Source organism: Danio rerio, chromosome 6, assembly GCF_052040795.2.
Source record: "Danio rerio strain M-AB ecotype USA chromosome 6, GRCz13ab, whole genome shotgun sequence".
Lineage (NCBI taxonomy): Eukaryota > Metazoa > Chordata > Actinopteri > Cypriniformes > Danionidae > Danio > Danio rerio.
In genome coordinates, this window is record NC_141026.1 from 13,170,515 (window position 1) to 13,185,063 (window position 14,549).

At 37.6% G+C, this 14,549-nt stretch overlaps 1 protein-coding gene across 4 annotated transcripts in view; it reads right to left on the bottom strand.

The window, feature by feature from the left end:
* Positions 1-14,549, bottom strand: part of pkp4 (plakophilin 4) — a 97,862-nt gene that overhangs the window by 78,341 nt on the left and 4,972 nt on the right. For all 4 annotated transcript variants that reach the window (XM_087256725.1, XM_087256722.1, XM_087256723.1 and 1 more), the window contains exon 2: positions 410-546. In XM_087256725.1, the coding sequence (XP_087112851.1) occupies positions 410-541 (132 nt within the window). In that variant the 5' untranslated portion in view covers positions 542-546. The remainder of the gene's footprint in view (positions 1-409; positions 547-14,549) is intronic.

Sequence of the window (14,549 nt, forward strand, 5' to 3'; positions counted from 1 at the left end):
AAAACAAGAAACAAACAACAAAACAAAAAATGCAAAACAAAACAAAACATATAAAACAAAACATGATTTCAAGAAATAGGCAAATAATCTAGTTTAATAAAATAAAATAAAATAAAATAAAAATAAGAAAAATGGAATATGCAAATCTTCATCTTTAAATTTGCTAATGATATAATCAAAAAACACTAATTATCTGCTCTAAGATTCTATGTCGACCGTATATCCCTGTCCCCAAAGTGAGCTCCCCCAATCCCCACCCAAAAATTAATAATGCAAATATGACTTATACCTAATTAGCGCAAGCCTGACTCAATTGGTCTCCAATCTGTAGCCACTCATGTTTGAGCTGCTATTCAGATTACAGCTCTCCACAGTCAAGACACTGGCAGATGGAGGCGGTGCACTTTACCTGCTCTTTAACCGAGGCCAGCAGGTTGGTGGTGGTGGTAGTGGTATCAGTCGCCATGTTGTTGTTGTTGGATCTTCCCTCGCTGCTCAACACCTCCCTTTCCTCCACAGGGCTTTGCCTTGGAGTAGGCATTTCCCCTGCGCAAATCAACACACAAACACAGCCGTTAGCATCTATACGCAGTGTCACTGATACTGTATTATTTCCGTGCTTTGAAAAGACAGTCCAATATAACAACCCCTCAACATCATTCTATTCAGTTTAATATAGACTTTTTGCCTACTCCAAGGCAAAAATATACTGATGTTTGCCTACAAAGTGACTTCTGGCCTTGCTCCTTCTTATCTGCTCTCACTTCTGCAGATCTATGTGCCCTCCAGAAACTTGCGTTCTGTGAATGAACGTCGCCTCGTGGTTCCATCCCAAAGAGGGAAGAAATCACTTTCGCGAACGCTCACGCTCAATCTGCCCAGTTGGTGGAATGAACTCCCTAACTGCATCAGAACAGCAGAGTCACTCGCTACTTTCAAGAAACGACTAAAAACTCAACTATTTAGTCTCCACTACACTTCCTAATCTGCAATTGCCTCTCTGAATATCACACTAACTGTACCCAAAAAAAAAAAAAAATACTAATACTACTAATACTTCCCTTCTTAGACTTTACAGACCTGAAACTTGCCTATAGCACTTATTCATTGTTGCTCTTAGTTGTGTAAAATGCTTCCTTGTCCTCATTTGTAAGTCGCTTTGGATAAAAGCCTCTGCTAAATGACTAAATGTAAATGTAAATGTAAATATCATACACTCACAATATAACTGTTTTCAAGACATCCCTAATACAGTTACTCATCTCTCTGTGCAACAGAGGTTTTGTAAAGTTGAAGTCAAAGAAATGTGAATTTTTCAAATATTTTCTAAATGATGTTTACCAGAGCAAGGACTTTTCCACAGTACTTCTTGTACTAGTTTTTTTTTCTTCTGGAGAAAGTCTTGTTTTATTTCAGCTAGAATGAAAGCAGGTTATTTTTTCTAAAAACCATCACTACTTAATGAATATTATGTGTTCTTCGGAAGAGTGTTCTTGCGTTATGATGCTATTATAGTGTCATTCTGGCATTGGCATACAATGGTCTTAAAATGACAATAATATCATTTATTGCAATACATTTTGTGCAACATATATTGTAGGGCTGTGCGATTTGGCCTAAAATCAAAATCCTGATTAATTGTAAATTTTAACTGGATTACAATTAATGAACGATTATTTTATTCATTTATTTTTCACTGACAAGTTTTGTATAGTAAATATGCTCATATATTGCAAGTGAGATTAGACAACATTTGTAATTGAAATAATGCCATAAAGATCAGATCTGGCAGCAAAGTGTTGAACATTTATCAGTTCAGCAGGGTCAAGTGACACGTGGAAAAATACCATCCATTTTAGGTTCTGAATGTCAGTTTCGGTAACCTTTCAATTAATCACCCAACCCGTAATATACTGTACAACAAAAATCTAACAACGTGACATGCTTACATACATATAATCGCTGTCTACACAATTGTTTTATTCCATTTGTCTTAGTCACACTAATCACATCTGGTGTGGACAGAATGTACATGCGAATAAACAAGAGAACCAAACTACAAGTGTGAATATACCCAATATTTTCAGTTATTCCTAATAATTTCCTCATTTTTAAATCTATAAAAACGTCCAAACATAAAAAAGACACCAGAATGATACAAATAAGCAGAACATAACTTTTAAGAAACCTTAAATAACCATAAAGAGTGATGCTTAGCTGATGTCTAACAGTTGAAAAACAATATGGCCTTTAGTTCCCCTGGGATTAGATCCCCTGGGAAGGTTTTAAAGGGTCACAAAACACCAAAACACATTTTTTTAGCTGTTTACAGTCATATATGTGTCCTACACTGCTAAAAACACTATTAAGACACATATATTTCACAAATAAAGGGAAAATTGGTTGTTTTTGCGTTATTTCAAGCAAATTTGCGACAAAAAAATGTTTGTAAGGAACTTTTTTTTAACTCGAGAGCTTTTCGTATCTGCAAATAGTGAAATCCAGATTGTCACTCATCTCATTTTTAAAAAAGACATGGCTTCAGTTCGTGTTGATTGTCCTGTCTCTACGGATTTGGTAAATGTGTGATCAGTACTCTTTGTTTATGTTTATTCAGATGGCAAAGTTAGGTAGCATCGTCAGCAGTACTCTTTCAGTTTTTAAAGACATACCTCTGTCAGAATGACTTTGTTCATTCAAGGGGTTCATGGCCCTTTAAGGTTTTATTCTCCAACACAAAAAAAACCCACCCATACTGAAAATACAATCTTAAAAACACTGCTTATTCTATGAAGGTATCTTTCTAAGTCACTAGACAAGAATGGTTTGGCAAGATTCCGGCAAGAAAAAAAGTATCATTCAGTTTCGTTTACCACAGGCCTCATTTTACTCTTTAATTGAAAACCCCCATTATAAAAACCAAATAGGAAAAATCTCAAGAGAATTCTCAGCAAAAGTTACTCTTCCAGCTTCTGATGTCATCCCTGCACCACTCCCAACCTCAAGTCAACATAAAACAGTAATCGGGTCCATTTTGCTCCTGTAATGTGGCAGGACTTGATGTTATCCACCGGGAATTAATTGGATTGTGGAATTAATTGGCACCCACTTTAAAGGAAACCCACTTAGCCTGGGAAGCTGAAAGTCAAGTTCATCCTCAAGAGCATCTCTATACATATGACTATTGATAAAAGAAGTAAAAAGTGGAATAATGCTTGGTGCACAAGGGCGAGAAACATACATAAAGCATCGGATTTCAGATGCAGTTTTTTTAAGCTGCTAGAAAGTCTTTCTGCCCATTGCAGTTTTATTAGTGGCAAAGAAAGCCTGGAGTTTTTGGCAGCATAACGACAGGGCAACAAGGGATGTATTCCAAAGTGTGTTCCAGCATCCCAGCATGCAACAGCACGACAAGACAACCTGTTCCCTTCCCAGAACCCTCCCCCAACCCGTAGCAAAAAATAGGATGATCGGCAGATGCACTTATTTTCCTGTTCCTGGATGCCTTTAAAGCCTTTAAGATAAAAAGAACGGTCTATTCTTCAGCCATGTATAACTTCGTTTTTTTTGTAGATGATACAAAAAATGAATGAGTGCTAGTGATAAGATGTTCTAGAAAAATAGGATTACATGTTATTAGATACTAATCATTTACCTAATACCATTTATACTGTACTGTGTACATTTCAAATGGTCTGGATAGAACACAACATATTAAAACAGAGCACACAGTCATTTGATATGGGTCTTTAAAGGGGACCTATTATGCTCCTTTTTACAAGAAGTAAAATAAGTTTCTGATGTCCCTAGAGTGTGTATGTGACGTTTAGACTTAAAATACCCCACAAATAATGCTTTAAAAAGGCTTGTACACAACGAAGCGATTTTTGCTCATGTTTATTGTCAGCAACGTATTTTTGAAATGTTTTTCTGCATTCAAACCCAGGCGATTTTTAATGCTGGTTTTATGCTTTAATGTTGTGCCTTTAATGCTGGTTCTCCCCACCCACCGTTCCCACGTGCATGTCAGAGTGTCCCTCAATCTCCGCCTCGGCTGCATCAAATAAACAGCAAAGCAATAGACATGAAGGAAGCAGACTAGAGATCTGCACGGGACTAAATTTTGAATCCCGCACCCGCCAGGTTTTAGCCCGAACCCGACCGCTCCTGCTTATATTAAGAATTTGTTGTCCCGCTGCCCAACCTGCCCCGTTTTCTGCCCGCCGCGCCCGATCCCGCTAAAGAGCGGGGGAGAACAAAACTGAAAATCCCCCAGCTATACAGTCCAGACAGCCAAGCTGTCTGTATAAACACACACACACAGCACCAAGCACACACACACAGACAAATCTTTCTCTCTCTCATTCACGCGCGCGCACTAATAACACACACAGAAGCACCAAGCAGACACACAGGCGTTTGCTGTTATATCAACTTAAAGGCTTGTAATACCATGTATCAAGCTTACGGCCGCCGCATCTGGCCCGAATCAATTCGGGCCGGAATCGCGTAGTGAGTCCACAAGCATCCGGAGTGCGGCAGCCGGAGCCGGGCCGAATGGTAAGTCTCCGGCAGGCGAGAATCTAGCCGGAACTGGCCCGAGTGTATTTTGCTATCTGGGAAAGCTCTCTCTCTGTCTCTCATTCGCGCGCGCGCGAACTAACATACACACACACAAGCACCAAGCACACACACAGGCAAAGCTCTCTCTCTCTCTCTCTCTCTCTCTGTCTCTCTCTCTCTCTCATTCGCATAGCAATATCCGCGATATTGCTAGACAGCCCGCTCCCGTCCCAAATTAAACCCGTTACCGACCGCTCCTGCGATTTATTCGGAAATTTGGAATGCAGACCTCTAAAGCAGACTTTATGTAATGTTTTTGAGAAATACTACAGTAAGAACTTTCCCAATGATTATTTGATGTATTTGTTCTGGAGTTAATTCAAGCCTTTCTGCAATGATGAGTCACACGCTATGACATGACAAAGTTCATGCACACACACAGCACGTTTTTGCACGGCAAATGTGACAGGATACACGTTAATATCCACTGCTGTATGAATATCCTTTATGTTAATGTACAAAATAAACCTGATTTAACATCCACAAATCTGGATTGTAGCGTCGCCTTTTATAATTGTACTGACATGCGGCTGTGGTGATAAAGACGGTAAAATCGCTGTAATTCATTACAAACATGCACTGTTTTAAAAAGGTTTTAAACTTGTAAAACTCACTCTTGATCACATTTGATAATGATTGATGATCACAGAGAGCTGAACAGATCTTTTATTCCCGGTTGCTTTGCGCACATCCTGTTATGTGGACATGATTATACACGTTACTACGGAGACATGTTAGTATGCGACTGTCAACCAAGTCAGTGAGTGGGGAATCCACACTCCTACGTCATTTTGCGGTCGGCCTCAAAATGGGAGGGATTTGGATCCTATTTTAACATCAGGAAATGAAAACGGAGACTTATTGTGTTTTAATTACTCCAATATGACTGTGGACACAGTATAGACTTATTTTACGTGGCCACTATTATTAAAAGCTAAAATGAGGTTGCGGAGGGAAGAAACCCGGACGCATCGCTTGGAGTTAAATAGGAACGTTTTGTACCTGGCTATATATCTTATCAGTGAAGAGAAAGTGACACAAATTTATCATTTCACTGCCTTTCGAGTGACCCGAAGGTCTGTTCTGAATGAATAGTGAAAATAAAAAAGGAAGTCAGACCTTATATTAAGCTAAGTTAAGGGAAATGGCACTAGTTTCTTTCCCAAACACACGGTTTAGATGCCATTTATTAAACTCAAGTTAATTAAATGATTCTTTCACTATATTAGACTTGTTATGTTTACAGTGCTGGTCCTATACTTCCGGGTTTCTTCCCACTGCAGCCTCGCTTTGGTAAAATGGCATGGAAATCCTCAGACTCCCCATGTTTTAAAGCTTGGTTGGGTGAATTGTTTCATGTCCTACAACTGGAGAGGATACGTTCCCTGGAGCCCAAATCACATCTACAATTTTAAACTGCCTGGCAACCCTTTCTGGATTTCTTCAAAACTGAATAGTGTGTTACTATTCTTACAGTAATGGCTAAATTTACTCAGTTGTTAATTCATGATCTGTGTTAAATGTGTTTGTTGTTGTTGTCTTGTTGGTACATTATGTAAAACCGTTTAAAATAAAATATTTAAAAAATGGCGGCTGCGTGAAATAAGCGCATACCACCCAGTATTGTCCAAACAGCTTATAAAAGATGATTTTCATCATAAAAGTCAAATGAATCTCACCCTCAAATCCTATTTGCCACTCTCCACTCCTACTGACATTATTGTAGCTGCTGTTGCGTTTATCACACAGCTCTTTGTCTTTAGACACCAATGAAAAAAGCAGCACCATGTTTTTCTTGCCTCAGCGCATCGTCTTCATCACTGAGATGAAAGTGAAACTGGGATCACCTCGAGTGTTTTGCGCTTGAGCACCTTCAAGTGGGGTTACTGTAAGTTTTGCAGCTCTGGGCAAGCGAACAAGAGTGCCAAATTTCCCTGTTGATGCTGAAGTTCGTGCTCTAGGTAACTCAAATTCTGTTGGGATCATGTCTTTTCGTAGCGATTGTTTCTCTGCATTGTGCTATTATTATTATTATTATTTATTTTTTTATTTAAAAAGAAGCTCTACACAACTATGGTCATGTAGAGATGATTTTATTTTGTTTCTGCATAACACACACAATTAGACAATCTTTCTCGGCTTTTGTATCTCCTCTCAACAGACATTGCATTCCCTGAGGTATGCAGCAATGTAGTGAGGATGTCCTCACCTGTCGCTGATAAACTACTTTTTAAAAAATATTTTAAACATTCTCAATTTTAGCAATAAAAATGCTAAATCTTCACCTCTTCCTCTATAGTTCTATGCCAGGAGTTCCCAAACTTTTTTATTCCGGGGCCGACCGAGGCAAGTAATTCAATCTCAAGACCCACCATAATATTTTAATATGGAAAATGGGTAAAAAATGTATCCATTCAAAGCAGTCAAAATACACGGAGTGGGACTTTTTGGATTTTGCGATTCGATATGCACAAAATGAAGCTTGAAGTGCTTTTTGTGGGATGCTGGCTGTAACTGTGATCATTTTTTTGTTGACGAAGATACTCCTCTTTTTTTAGAAGATAATATGATCAACCTTCCCAGAGATGGGTTGCGGCTGGAAGGGCATCGGCTGCGTAAAAACTTGTTGGATAAGTTGGCGGTTCATTCCGCTGTGGCGACCCCAGATTAATAAAGGGACTAAGCCGACAAGAAAATGAATGAATGTTTAATATGATCAACATTCAGGTCAGGTGTCGTTTCAGTTTTAAGGGTTTCATGCTAGCGATTTTCTCAGCATAAAAGACAATGCAGGATTTCCTCACCCTCTGGACCTCTGCCGGCAATAAAACTAAGATCGAGGTAAAACTGATCATATTTTCTGTGTGGCTCCTTTTTAGATTTGGTTTGATCTGAAGATGTATCAGAAGTCAGCTACGTCTTTAGTTTTAAAAACTTTTCCATTTTGCAAAAAACACTTCGTGGCTGCGATCATGAGTGCTGCATGTTATTGACGTAAACATGTGACAGTTCAACACAAATGAATCTGACTCAGTCATTCAATGAATGCTGGTTCAGACTACTAAAGCTCATGTGTTTTAACCTAAATGATTCATTTGAAAAACAGAATCATCTCTAAAGAGACGTTCACTCATTATCATACCGGTTTTGATTCACCGTAATGTAAATATAGCTGCAGCTAAGTGACGTTGTACGACCCACCTTTGTTTACTGTGGGTTGCAACTCACAGTTTAAAAATCCCTGTTCTATGTGACCGGAAGTGAACACGCACACACTTGCATCTTGGAAGCACACCGGTGCCATCTTGTGCAACTAGCCCATTGGTGGAGAAGTTTTTGACACAGCGTGACAAAATGAAAAACGAGCATGAGGAGTTTCTTTAAAAATGACGCTTTTATGCCTGACATTTTGTGCGTTGCTGTGCACGATCATATTAGCGCCCATTGTTTAATCACAAGTTGTTAAACGTTGATGAAAAATGCCAGCAAAAAGCATCCCGGTGTGAACGGGCCTAATTCTTTGAAACTGCCCCGTTTAGGCTTTGATCCTAATCGTACCACTTTGGAGACTGTCGCTTCAAATTCAAATTGTGCTCTTTTCAAAAGGGGGCGGGGCTACAAATACATGTGTCTGCATAGTGAAAGGCTCAAAAACAAGACTATGGCTGCATCCAAAACCGCATACTTCCATACTATATAGTACGCTAAAATCAGTATGCGAGCCAAGTAGTATGCCCGAATTCATAGAATTCGAAAATCAGTAGGCGAGAAGTACCCGGATGACTTACTACTTCAGGCGAGATTCTGAAGTGCGCATCCCATGCACGCTGTGCTATCCCATAATACCCCGTGAGAGAATTCATGAATAGAAGTGGGGTGACGCAACTGACGCAGGTAGGTCACGTGACCATGACAAAATGGCGGATGTAGTACGTCCGAATTCCATTCATACTTTTTACATTCATACTGTATAGAACGTACTTTCCTAACGGCCGAGTAGTACGTTTAAATTCCAATGCAGTACCTGAGTAGTAGGCGGTTTCGGACGCAGCCTATATTCCTATGCTCATGAAGGAGAAATTGTCCCTAATTCGCGGGGCTTTCCCCTTCTGATGACATGTACAACGGGAGAACGTCAATCAAAGTGTTTCTGCAGACTGTTTTTATGAAGTGTGATTATAATAAATAGAATTAAATACATTTGTACCATTAGAAGCTGGTTATATTCACAGACTGTTGCCACCCAACTGCGTTTAAACCCCCTTATAAAAGTGATTTTTACATAATAGGCGCCCTTTAAATGTTTTTAAGCATAATATGCTGTCTTATAAATGTGGTTCATGGTGTAAGAATCTAAAAAAACAGACAAAGGTAAACGTCTGGATGTCTGCATTTACACTACATGCATGACTTTATTCATGAGAATGGAATGTACACTCAGCAAGCACCAGATGCATGTAAAGATCCACATTGGAAATGCTGAGTTACTTTGAGATATGGTTTATTGTGATTTTCCAATAACAAAGACTGTGTTGTAACTATATGTAATCTGATGCGATGCCCTGTGATCTTTCCACATGAGCAGCTCATGACAACAATGTTGTCAGTGTGTTGGAGAGGCTCGGTTTGCATGCATTTGAAAACGCAAGATTTTTATGCACCAAAGTTTGTAAAGATCAGATTAAATCAGCAAAAAGCTCTATTGTCTAACATTGAAATATTAGTCTCGTTTTCTTACTCTTGTTAATAAATAATAATCATAATAATAACAAGATTAATAACAACTATCTTAAATATTATATATAATTTTCAGTTTAATACTTTTACAGTTAGATTTTTATTTATTTGTGATTTTATTAATAATTCCATACAATATTTGGCTGGTAAAAGTTTTAAAATGTATATAATAAATATATTTTAAGTCACTGGCCATTGACACAATATTTGAACTTACATCTAGCATTCATCCAGAAAGTGAAATGTGTAACAATGGAACTTTAACAGCACATATCCTGAAGAATTAAAGGGATAGTTCACCCAGAAATGAACATTCTGTCAGCATTTACTCACCCTTCCCTTTGCTGGTTCAAAATATTTTGCATTTTTCTTCTGTTGAAAACAAAATGAGATTTTTTTAGAATGCTAATAGCACCTATTGATTTCATAGTCATTTCTTCTACTTAATGATCAGTTTTGAGTGAAATAACCTGTTTAAATGATACTTTACATAGTTCAGAATCTAAAAACCGATGTCTACACCAATTGCTAAAAGTAGATTAAATCAGAAGTAATCTGACACTTAAAATAAACCTTGTATAAGGTACGTAATAGTTAACTGGATAATCCACTCATGTCTTCTCATAGTTCAACAGTGTTTATTCTGATCTCTTTAAGGGCTTTGGTTTTGAGACGTTCTTGCTGCTCTCTTAAAACAAGACATGGGGACAAACGATGCTTTTTGAGCGTATAATCAATATTTAAACTGTACAACAGTTAAGACAATTAAATCATGAACATTTCTATGTTCGATCCATTCATAATATATGGTAGCGATTACTCAGTTTCCATCCTCTTTTCCTTCAGTGACTAATCATGTCTAATCCACGTTTGTTTTTGTTTTATTTATAGCCAGTAGCATGCGCAATCCTTGCGTAGCCCATTCAGACTGCTGTGTTAACTTACTAGCTCAAGCAGTAAAGCTAGCAATACCAAGTTCATGGGTTAATTCCCAAGGATTTACTTGTTTTGATGAGCTTTGAAGAAATGTTTAGACATACAGTTGAAGTCAGAATTATTAGCCCCCTTGGATTTTTTTTCTTTTTAAAATATTTCCAAAATGATGAACAGAGCAAGGAAATTTTCACAGTATGACTGATAATATTTTTTCCTTTGGAAAAAGTCTTATTTGTTTTATTTCGGCTAGTATAAAAGCAGTTTTAATTTTTTTAAAAACATTTTAAGCTAAAAATTATTAGCCCCTTTAAGCTATTTTTTTCGATAGTTTACAGAACAAACCATCGTTATACAATAACTTGCCTAATTACCCTAACTTACCTAGTTAACCTAATTATTTAAGCCTTTAAATGTCACTTTAAGCTGTAAAGAAGTGTCTTGAAAAATATCAAGTAACTATTTACTGTCATCATGGCAAAGATAAAATAAGTCAGTTAATAGAGATGAGTTATTAAAACTATTATGTTTAAATAATGTGTTTAAGAAAATCTGTTTAGGGAAAAATAAACAGGGGGATAATGATTCAGGGGGACTGTATGTCTATAAATGCACATATTATAAAAGACTAGGCCTGCACATTATATCATTTCAGCATTGATATCGCAATGTGATCATTTGCAATGGTCAGATGGCAGGACATGAATGTAAGTTTGTATTATAACTCATTATTTGCATGTGTTTTCAAGGACTGTTACTGTAAAATGATTTTAAAAGCATTCAGGCATAATAAATTGCACCATACGTAATTTTAATATGGAATAATCTTATTGAATTATTTTATTTGTATTATTCAATTACAGTCCCTGAATACTATTAGAACCGGAAAATTGTCAATTATATCTATTCTTTGTTGTATCTATAAATTGTTTATTAGATTTTATGCAGATGCACTTCCACTGCAGAATCATCCAAATCCATCTAAAATGATCAATCCTTTCCAAATAGAGATATTCTAGTCATCTGGTGAAATTCCCCAGCACAGGACATCAACATGACGTCAGATTGATGTTGTACCCCAACATCATAGGGACATTGCATTCGTTTGGAAATGAAAATCGGGTTGACATCAGAACCCAACGTCAGGCCGATGTCAATGTTCAACATCCAACCAACAATTAACCAAATATCAACGTCTAATGATGTTACAGCTTGACGTTGTGTGGACATTACCACCATGAAGTCTATCAGATGTTGGATTTTGGTTGCCATACCAGAAAAATTAATGTCAGTATTTGACATCAATATGACGTTGGTTTAAGATGTTGGCTCAACGCTAGATTTTGGTCACTTTCCAACACCTAAAATCAACCAAACGTCATTTGATGTTGTTATTGGACGTCAAAATAACGTTGTCCTTAGACGCTGGCTAGACATTTAATTTTTTGTCACTAGACGTCACATCCTTAATCTAACCTAATTTAACGGCTTTTTTTTTTTTGCAAGTTTATTTATACAGCCCATTTCATACACAGTGGCACTTCAAAGTGCTCTACATAAACAGGATTAAAAAAATACAAGTATAAGAAAAATAAAAACAAATAATAAAAATTTATAAAAACACATTAAAATGTGTTGAAACAGGTTATAAAAAAATGAAAAAGAAAAGAAATACACAATATTCAGCACAGTGATCATTCAGTAAATGTGCCTAATGCACATCTTATCATTTCTGGAAGCTGATTCCAGCATTGAGGGGTGCAGCAGCTGAAAGCCGATTCACCCTGCTTTGACTGAACTCTTGGAATTTCTTTATATGATCCTAAAGACCTGAGTGATCTATTCGGTTTGTATTCAGTGAGCATATCTGTAATGTATTGAGGTCCTAGGCCATTTAGTGATTTATAGACAAGTAATAATACTTTAAAATCTATTCTGAATGTGACTGTAAGCCAGTGTAAAGACCTGAGGACAGGTGGGATGTGCTCTGATTTTCTGGTTCTGGTCAGAATCCTGGCCGCAGCCTTCTGGAAAAGCTGCAACTGTCTGTCTTTTTGGGAAGGCCAGTGAAGAGGTCGTTACAGTAATCCACCCTAATGCTGATAAAAGCATGAACAAGTCTTCACTGGAAACAAAGCATCTAATTCTTGCAATGTTTTTGAGATGATAGTATGATGATTTACTAACTGATATGACTACTGTAACTCAGATCTGACTCCAGAGTCACACTAAGATTCTTGTGCCAGCTGGGTGTATTCATATTGCAATATATATTGCAGAATAACCAAATGTTGAAACGTTGTTTTTCCAATATTGTGCAGCCCTATAATAGACATATTAAACATGCATTTACTATATGGTTGTTGAACCAAAGAGCTGGTTAGTTTGAAGTGAACAGATTGAACCTAAAAAGTTAAAGCCACCTTTTTGTGTCAATCTAAAAAAAGACTTACAGTTCTGACTATCAAAGTTTTCTGAAGATTTCAGAAATGTCTGAGGAATTCCGATACTACAGTATTCAGCATTTAGCTACATACATACTGGAAACATGCTTACTCTGAGCTTGTTTTGAGGTTTGCAATTTTGACACAAAAATGATGTCAATTTTATTGGGGATTTTTGATAGCAATAATGAAATAAGTGGAACAATGAAAATAATGAAACAATGTCTTGATTCTGTTTGAGCATTGTAGTAAGACTGCGTTTATAAGCTTTCATGCTTGCTGGTTTGAAAAACACATTGTTTTTCACATAATTTACAATATTACAATAGCTTTCTCCACAAATGGCAGGATTAGTTGCAGATTTGATGAAGGCTCACTTTCTGAAAAACTAAATGTGTTGTGATTGGTTATTTATCCCAGTGTGTTGTGATTGGTGAACGGCTAGACAGTGTTTTAGTACTGCCACGCGCCTTGCCCAAGCAGCAAATTCAGTCTGTTCTGCGGAGGCTGGCGCTGAGCCAGAGAAAGATGAGTGCATTACTTGTCAAAGATCAAAACATAACAGTCTTTCAATGATATAACGTTTGCTTTGGCTTATATGTACTAGCAAAACAACACAGTTATTGTATGTAAAATACACACTGATGGAATAATAATTGTTTGACACATAATCTGTCTAGATTAGTGTTGTCACGATATTAAAATTCGGTACCAATCGATACTTAAGTTTTAAAAACACCCATTTCCCGCTGACATTTGAGTGCTATTGTGTACGTTCTTAAACAGCGCTGATTTGCCGTTGTGTTCACATGTTCAACAGAAATGACTGTGATTAGCCGTGAAGGTCATGAGTTCAGCGAACTTACCGTTGTTTACTGAGTGTAACCACAGATACTCAAATGGACCATCAAAATAAAGTGTTAATGATCTTTAAATGTCTAAACATACACAATACATGCGGACTAACATTTAAGAAGTAAAAAAACATTATTGGAACCTATTAAAGGGCACCTTTGGTGAAAAATCTACTTTTCAAGATGTTTGGACAGACATGTGTGTAGGTATAGTGTATAGGCCGTCATATTGGTGTGACAAACATAACCATTCCTTTTTTTCCCATTTTAGAACATAAAAAAACAGTGGACCAATTGGAGCGGTTTTGAGACCGATTGCAACTTGACGTAGGAGAGCGGTCCCCCTGCCCACCAATATTAATTGACAGGCGCACATTACCATATCCTCAGTTTGTTGTTTCTCGTCCGCCATTTTTAGCGTGTGAGTCAAATCGATGTCACCAAAGAAACACCCTTGCTCTATTTTTAGATGTAAGGCTCATTGGGCTCAACACAAGAGCCTTCATCATCTTCCTGCGAATGAGCAACAGAGATTTTACATTTAGCGGCCATTTGCGCTGAACACGCAGTGAATGCAACGTATCGAGATTCGAGCCATTAAAAACAGCTGATCCACCAAGTCTTTCAGCACTCTCTCCGAAAACACTCGATTGATCTCGGCTGGCGGATCAGCATTCACCACATGATCACTCTCATCGGCGCCGTTGTTTGTAACTTTAGGTGGGTTTGCAAACATGTGCACTTTTCATTGCGTCTTCCTTAAACTTCAGCCGTTTGCATCTCCAGCTCCCTGTCATCTCAACTAGGTGCGGCTGGAAAGTGTGAGTGCGTTGACTCGCATGAGCGTCCCTCTATTGGAAATAACTAACTTGCCTTAATTATAGCCTCAGTCAAAGTTAATCCAGTGTGCATAGTTATTAGTCTCAGTGTACAAGCTTGGAACTTTTAATTAGCACAC